Source organism: Nicotiana sylvestris, chromosome 6 (assembly GCF_000393655.2).
Source record: "Nicotiana sylvestris chromosome 6, ASM39365v2, whole genome shotgun sequence".
Classification (NCBI taxonomy): domain Eukaryota; kingdom Viridiplantae; phylum Streptophyta; class Magnoliopsida; order Solanales; family Solanaceae; genus Nicotiana; species Nicotiana sylvestris.
In genome coordinates, this window is record NC_091062.1 from 83,175,462 (window position 1) to 83,184,101 (window position 8,640).

At 38.8% G+C, this 8,640-nt stretch overlaps 2 protein-coding genes across 2 annotated transcripts; both read right to left on the reverse strand.

The window, feature by feature from the left end:
• Window positions 1–621: 621 nt before the first annotated feature.
• LOC104229331 (uncharacterized) lies at window positions 622–1,011 on the reverse strand. The gene has a single exon (XM_009781959.1). The coding sequence runs from the start codon at window positions 1,009–1,011 to the stop codon at window positions 622–624; it is 390 nt and encodes a 129-aa protein (XP_009780261.1).
• Window positions 1,012–5,637: 4,626 nt separating this feature from the next.
• On the reverse strand, window positions 5,638–5,991 carry LOC138870860 (uncharacterized). The gene has a single exon (XM_070148700.1). It carries the CDS (start codon window positions 5,989–5,991, stop codon window positions 5,638–5,640), a length of 354 nt encoding a protein of 117 aa, XP_070004801.1.
• Between the last annotated feature and the right edge of the window lie 2,649 nt (window positions 5,992–8,640).

Consider the following 8,640-nt stretch of genomic DNA (forward strand, 5'->3'; position numbering starts at 1 on the left):
TAACTAACCAGTCAGGGCACTTTACCTCTCAAATTGAACTTATTTTTAGAAGTTTTTGTACCTCATCTTGGATTACTTGATTTTTAAATGCTCCTTGCTTCCTTTTCTTTTATTTGACTGGTGAGTGCAATGGGTCCTCATTCAGCTTATGAGTTATTACCTATGGTGGTATACCTGTCATATCCAAATGCGGCCAAGCAAAGCAATATCACGTAAAAATTCAATTAACTTACCTTTTATTTGCAAGCTCAAGTTTGTTCCGATGTAAACGTTTCTGTCAGGCTAGTGGACGAATAATATAATAGCTTCAAGCTCCTCCGTGGTTGTTTTGATATTCTCATTTTCCTCTGGCTCTTGGATCATATCAGGCCTTGAATCTAAATGAGCTTCATTTCTTGGACTTCTAGTTGAGGTGGGGATTGAATTATCCTCATCTGAGTTCTGTAATTGCTATTTCATATCTCCATCCTCGAATGTTGCACTCGCAATTGCAACTTAGTTGTTATCTTGTGATGCTTGTTGATCTCCCCTAATTTGATGGATTCCTCACTGTGTTGGGAATTTAATCACCTGATACAACATTGACGGGACCACACCCATATCATGAATCCACGACCTTCCTTAAATTAAGTTATAGGCTATGTCTGCATCCACCATCTGGAATTTAGTGTCTTTGATGACACCTTCTGCGAATGTTGCCAATATGATTTGTCCTTTTGTGGCGACATTTGAATTATTGAAACCAGATAACGACTGTGCTTTCAGTATGATTCGATCATTCGCTTGCATCTCGTCCACTACTCTAAGTAGGATTATATTCACTAAACTACCTTGGTCAATCAAATTATGTTTAACATTAGTATCATGAAAAAGTAAAGATTTTACCAGTGCATCATTACGAGGAATGATCAAAGCATCCACGTCTTCATCATCAAACACTACTCCTTTCAAAACCCGACTAACCTGTTTCCCGTGGATAACGGTAACTTTGGATGTCTTTCTTGGCTCCATATACGTTACCCTGTTACCTTCTTCACCCCCAGTTATAACATTTATCGTTCTCTTTGGTGGGGTTTTGGTGGTTCTTGCATGTTTTTCATGTAAAATTGTTTTCCTTTTTCACTAAGGAAATCAGTGCGATAGTCTTGCTTCAATAAATAATCAACTTCTCCTTGTAAGAGCATGCAATCTGCTGTTTTGTGTCCACGATCGTTATGAAACTCGCACCAAAATTCCTGGCTCTTTTTGCTGAGATTTGACCTAATCTCTTTCGGCCATCGCGCCTTATCACCCATTTCTCTTAGGACATCTACCAACTCTAATGTACTGACGTTAAAACTATAATATCCTATTCTTGGTTGAGAGTTTGAATCAATGCTTCTGGCTATGTCCCACCCTCTTTTTAATCGGGAAGAGGAACATGTCTCCTTTTGTCTCGATCTTGAATCAAACTGTGCATGTTCTTGTTTCGATCGGGAATCGCGTCCTGCAGGTCTCACATAAGGCTCGTACCTGTTCTTACTAGACCTTTTTTATATTTCTGAATGTCTAGATCCGAGCATTTCTTCTACCGTTGGTTGGGGAACTGTGTCTTCTTCTATTTGAAACTTCGTATTATATCTGTTGTACACGTCATTCCAAGTATTTGCAGGAAACTCCCGCAGACTTTCTTTCAATCTTCTCGTGGCTTTTGAACCTTTCTCATTCAAATTACTTGCAAATGCCATAACTTCCCAGTTATCAAGTACTCGTGGTAACATCATCCTTTCCCGCTGGAATCTATCCATGAATTCCTTGAGCAATTCTGTGCTTTCCCGTTTTACTTTGAAAATATCTTCCATCCTCTTTTTTACTTTTTGAGCTCCCGAATATGCTTTTAACCGTGCTTCATCATACTTCTTTATTAACCCGATATAGATGCCACCTGTCATCATACCATTAATCCACGGGTCATGCCTATTTTCTACCAATACACTTGCCATTAGCAAATCTTATATTTGCTCTTGTCATTAACAGAGCTTCAATGTAAGATGGGTGGACCTCACCTATTCAAATTCTCCGAGAAATAGGTTCACTTCATCATCGATTTTTATTATGGTTTAGTACTATTATTACGTTGGAGTTATATTTGGGGTGAGTGGCGAATATGAAATCTTTTTTAAAAAGCAGGGTACCAAGACCAAAATTTTGATGAAGAATAAAGTTGACTAATTTCGAATGGTAAATGAAAATTCGTGATCCTTTTCCCTAAATGGATATTGGTAGAGCATAGTAACAAAATATTCAAAATCTTCTGTGCTATTAGCAATAAGCATCAAGTAGTACATGTGTCAAAAGCGCAAGGTGTACACGAGGTGGTATTAGTGCATCGAATTTATTGCCTAAGTTTGTAAAGTGTATCCGATAAAAAAAAAGAGTTTTGCTTAATATTTTGACAACTATAGGCTGTGATGAAATGAATAAAATCCTTTCTCTTAATAATAAGTTTCAAGTTCGAATATGGAATGAAAAAATTCCAGGTAGAAAACGTTTACTCATTAATTACGCCTTATGCAACGCGTACTTGAATTAATCAGGGTCCCAAAATGGATATCAAATATTAAGTGAGAAACCAAAATAATAAAAAATAGATGTTCTGCCGAAATTTGCATGGCATGACCCACAAAGAGGATGGTCGTGGCGGAAAATTCCCATTTTTACGGTCTTAGCAAAATGTTCCCTTTTTTACTTGAACACCATAGTTTTTTAATTTTTAAAGCGTGAAATTCTTATTTGGTGGTGAAAAATAAAAGTTAATAATCGAGGCTGTGATGACGCCTAACATCCACTTGCTAGGCAAACCAACGTTAGCTAAATAATTAACCAATTGTAACAATTTAATAATCGAATATTAAGAATCAAGGACTAAAACCTCTGAAATACATGAAATAAATACATGAGTAACAAAGTCTATACCAATCCCAAAAATTTGGAGCCACAACCATATAAGCGTCTACAATACTACAAACAAGGTCAGAAATAAAATACAACTGCCTAAAACTAGATAAATAGTAATACAAGATAGGATGGGACTTCAGGGACTACAAACGTCGTGAAGCTCTACCTCAAGTCTCTTGAAGAAGTCGAATTCGAGCAATCTTCCCTATGCGCCGCTAGGACCGACACCTGTATCTACACAAGAAGTGCAGAAGTATAGTATGAATATAATTGAGTCCATGTGCTCTATAAGTGTCGAGCCTAACCTCGACGAAGTAGCGACGAGAATATGACAAGACACACACTAAAATCCTGTACAACTAATTCATAGAAAACAACATAAACGTAGAGAAATGTATAAACTCATAATAATGGGACCCGAAGTTAAACTAACAAAAGACCCCAGAATAACAACATTTAATAACCTCACGTCACAATTCAGAATTAGACAACCACAGCTACAACAAATACCACATATCATACTCAGTTGCGGCATACAATCCGATCTCAATATCATCACAATATTTGTTCCGACGTGCAACCCGATTACAATATCATATAAATATCTGTTGCAGTGTGCAACCTGTTCCCTTTATAAGTTCATTTCAATATTATTGCGGTACCCAACCCACTTTCAATATCAACTCATTGACATAAATAACTCAATACAACCAAATTCCATAATCTGAGCAAAAAAGAAAATAAAGCATAAAGAACATCAAGGAACTACCAGTACAAACAGAGAATGACCACTACCGTATATTCATAAACCTGGACAACCCATTAATACAAGAATAGCTAAAGTACTCACACAGTTGGATATAACACAATAAACCGTAACAAGTAATGTAAAGACAATAAAATAAAGTAAAGACATGGGACAATGAAGATATGCAATTAATACATGTAAGCAGATATAGAGCGAGAAATGAATAACTTGAAATATTTAACAACTAAATGACAGATAACAAGGAAGGCGTGGATAACAAGTAAGGACATGTCGCAATCAAAGCAAGTAACAAAATATAACATGGAATAAATGACATAAAGGTAAATGCCCCAACCCGCATGCTTTGACCCGTGACAACGCATATACACTAGTCATCTCGCATATATGCTGTCCCCATACATAGTTCACGTAGCAAATAGACCAAATGAGTCATAATTCCCTCAAGTCAAAGTTAAACACGACACTTACCTCTTTTCGCAACCAAATCAATAATCAATATTGGTCTTGCCTTTCGAATAAATCTCCAAACCAAGTGAATCTAGCCAATTATCCATTAAACAATCCAAAATAATCTTTAGAAACTACTCACAAATAAAAAAGGTTCAATCTTTGATAAAATTGAAAAAATCAACAAAAGTCAACCTCGGGCTCGCTTGGTCTAAATCCGAGACTCGGACCAAATCTCGGTTACCCAATTCATACCCGAGCCCGTATATGTGATTTGTTTCTGAATTTGACCTCAATTTGAGGTTTAAATCTTAATTTTATAAAATCCCTAAATTGTACCCAAAACCCCTAATTTATACCATGAAGTTCTAAGATTTGATGTTTAAAACTCATGAAAAGTAATTGATATTGATTGAAAACTAATTAAAGAAGCTTTCCAATAAATTTGGGAAGAAAACATTCTTCAAAAATCACCTCTTGATAGCTTAGGGTTGAAAAATAGTGTAAAATGAGCTAAGTCTCAATTTGTTCCTCTTTTACCCAGTTGCGGACGTCACAATTGCGAACTCTTGCTCACAATTGTGATGTCCACAAATCAGAAACACTGGCCGCAAAAGTGACTAGTGCAAAAGTCGCAAATGCGACTAACATTTTGCAAATGCAACTCTAGAGCCACAAAAGCAATCCCAGAATAGATTGCAAAAGCGAACAATTGTTCGAAAATGCGAACCCCAGCCCCAGTTCCTATTTTGCAAATGCGAGCAGTCACTCGAAAAAGCGAGGCTTGCATTTGCAACCAGTACCTTGCAAATGCGAGATCTGGAGGTTGACACCAATATCAGTTATGCATCAGTTGTGCCAAACTCATCCGCAATGCATCCGAAACTCACTCGTGGCCCCCTGGCTCCAAACCGAACATCCACAAAAGTGTAATAACATCCTACAAACTTGCTCGGTACCTCAAATCATCAAAATAATATCTACTAATAAGAATCGATCATTAAAACTCGAGAATTGTAGCTTAAAACTCAATTTTCACAATCTTTCACATAATGCACCAAAATGTGCTCGGGTCACCCCGGACCCCAACCAAACATGCATGCAAGTCCAAAAATACCATACGAACCTACCTGAATCATCAAAATATCGATCCGAAGTTGTTTACTAGAAATGTTGGCCATGGTTAACCCAAACCTCATTTTAAGTCAAAAATCATATTCTTTTCAAAATTTCACGTAAACACTTTTCAAAAAGCGACACGAACCATGCACACGCATCAATAAACATGAAATGAAGCTATGAGAGGTCTTGGAACACAAAAATTAAGGCTAGTACGCAAAACAACCTATCAGATCATCACATTCTCCACCTCTAAAAGAAACATTCATCCTCGGATAGACATAAACGTGTACTGGACTAGTAAAAAGGTAGGGGTATCTAGTATGCATATTGGACTCAGACTCCTACGTAGCCTCCTCAATAGGCTATCCTCTCCACTGCACCTTCATAGAAGGAAAACTCTTAGGTCTCAACTTCCTAACTTGCCAGTCTAGAATAGCCACCGACTCTTCTTCATAGGTCAAATTCTCACCAAGCTGCATTATGCTGAAGTCTGAAACATGTGACCTATCCTCATGGTACTTCCGACGTATGGAAACATGAAATACCATATGTACCCCTGCTACGCTAGGAGGCAATGCAAGCATATGAGAAACCTCCCCAAGTCTCTCCAAGATCTCAAGCGTGCCAATAAACCTCAGGCTCAACTTGACCTTCTTCTCAAACCGCATCACACCCTTAATAGGCGACACTTGGAGAAGAAACTTCTCACCCCCCATGTAAGCCACATATCGAACCTTCTGGTACGCATAACTCTTTTGCCTGGACTTAGCTATACAAAGTTGCTCCTGAATCACCTTAACTTTTTCTAAAGCATCACAGACTAAATCAATACCTAATAATCTAGCCTCACCGGGCTAAAACTAACCAACTAACGAACGACATCACCTCCCATATAAGGCCTCGTACGGACATATCTGAATGTTCGACTGATAGTTGTTGTTGTAGGCGAACTACGATAGAGGTAATATCTGGTCCCACTAACCCCTAAAATACATAGAGCATGCCTGCAATATTTCCTCCAATATCTGAATAGTGGACTTGGACTGTCCGTCTGTCTTAGTATGAACTGCGATACTCAACTCGACCAGTGTGCCCAACTCACACTGAAAGACTCTCCAAAAATACAATGTGAACCGCATGCCTTGATCAGAAATGATTGAAATGGTCACGCCATGCAGGCAGATAATCTCCCAAATGTAAATCTGAGCCAAGTGCTCCAAAAAATAGGATGTTATCACCTGAATGAAGTGTGCAAATTTAGTCAACCGATCCACAATAACCCAAACTGCATCATATTTCCTCAAGGTCCGGGGCAAGCCTACCACAAAATTTGATAGTAATGCGCTCCCACTTCCACTCTGGTATCTATAATCTTTGAGTCAACCCACCCGATTTCTAATACTCGTACTTCACCTGTGAAAGTTCAAACACTAAGAGACATGGCTAACAATATCTTTCTTCGTTCTCTGCCACCAATAGTGCTGTTTAAGTCACGGTACATCTTCGTGACACCTAAGTAAATGGAATAGTGCAAATTGTGAGCCTCTTCAAGAATCAACTCTCTCAACCCGTCAAGATTGGAACAAAAACCCAGCTCTGAAGCAACATAACACTATCATCTCCGATCGCAACATCTTTAGCACCACCCTACTGCACCGTGTATTTCAAAACCAACAAGTGAGGATCATCAAACTAGAGATCCTTGATGCGCTTCAACAATGATGATTATGACACAACACAAATAAGAACCCGGCTAGGCTCCGAAACATCTTGCCTCACGAATTGATTGGCCAAAGCCTGAACATCCATGGTTAGTGGCCTCTCCACCGCCGGTAAATATGCTAAACTGTCCATGCTTTCTACCTTCCTACTCAATACATCGACCACTACATTGTCCTTCCTTAGATAGTAAAATATGGTGATATCATAGTCTTTCAACAACTCTAACAATCTCAACTGCCACAAATTAATGTCCTTCTACTTGAACAGGTGTTGGAGACTTCGATGGTCCATATAGACCTAACATGGAATGCAATATAGATAGTGCCTCCAAATCTTTATTTCGTAGACAATGGTTGCCAACTCTAAATCATGCACATGTTAATTCTTCTCATGAACCTAAAATTGTCGAGACGCATAGGCAATCACTCTATTGTCTTGTATCTATACCGTGCCAAGTCCGATACGCGACGCATCACAATACATAATGTAAGGTCCCGAACCTATAGGCAACACCGATACTAGAGATGTATTCAATGCAGTCTTTAGCTTCTGAAAGCTCACCTCTCACTCATCGGACCATCTGAAAAGAGCACCCTTTTGGGTCAACTTGGTCAATGCGGCTGAGATATATGAAAACTTCTCCATGAATCGACGATAATAACCCGCCAAACCCAAGAAGCTCCGAATCTCTATAGCTTAAGTAGGTCTAGGCCAGTTCTTAAATGCCTCAATCTTCTTAGGATCCACCTTGTTGACCTCGAAAGATATATGGCCCAAAAAGGCAACCGAGTCAAACCAGAACTCACACGTCAAAAACTTGCATATAACTGACGATCCCTTAAAGTCTGAAGTACAATCCATAGATGATGCTCATGTACCTCTATACTATGGGAGTAAATCAGAATAACATCAATGAAGACAATTATGAAGGAATCCAGATAACGCTTGAACACTGGTTCATCAAATCTATAAAGGCTACTGGGGCATTAGTCAAGTCGAATGACATTACCAAGAACTCGTACTGACCATACCGAGTTCGAAAATCTATCTTAGGGACATCCGATGCCCTAATCTTTACTAATGGTAGCCCAACCTGAATTTAATCTTGGAAAATACCTTGGCACCCTGAAGCTGGTCAAATAAGTCATAAATCCTCAGCAACAGATACTTGTTCTTGATAGTGGCCTTGTTCAACTATCGATAATCTATGCACATCCTCATAGATTCATCCTTTTTCTTCACAAACAATACTAGTTCACCCAAAGGCGAGACACTAGGTCTAATGAATCCCTTGTCATGCAAATCCTGCAACTGTTCCTTAAATTCTTTCAACTCAATTGGGGCCATATAGTATAGTGGAATAGAAATAGGCTGAGTTCCTGGAACCAAGTCAATGCAAAAGTCGTTATCTCTGTCAGGTGGCATGCCCCGCAAGTCTATAGGAAATACCTCTGGAAACTCTCTCATAACCGAAACTAAATCCATAGAAGGCACCTCGGCACTAGAATCACGGATATAAGACAAATACGCAAAATACCCCTTCTTAACCATACCTCAAGCCTTCACATATTAAATGACCCTCTATTGATGTGACCAAGAGTCCCTCTCCTCTCCAATCGAGGCAACCCTAGCATAGCTAACGT

Coding starts and splice junctions, on each gene's coding strand:
- LOC104229331 (XM_009781959.1), bottom strand. CDS start 1,011: ATGGAGCCAAGAAAGACATCCAAAGTTACCGTTATCCACGGGAAACAG.
- LOC138870860 (XM_070148700.1), bottom strand. CDS start 5,991: ATGGGGGGTGAGAAGTTTCTTCTCCAAGTGTCGCCTATTAAGGGTGTG.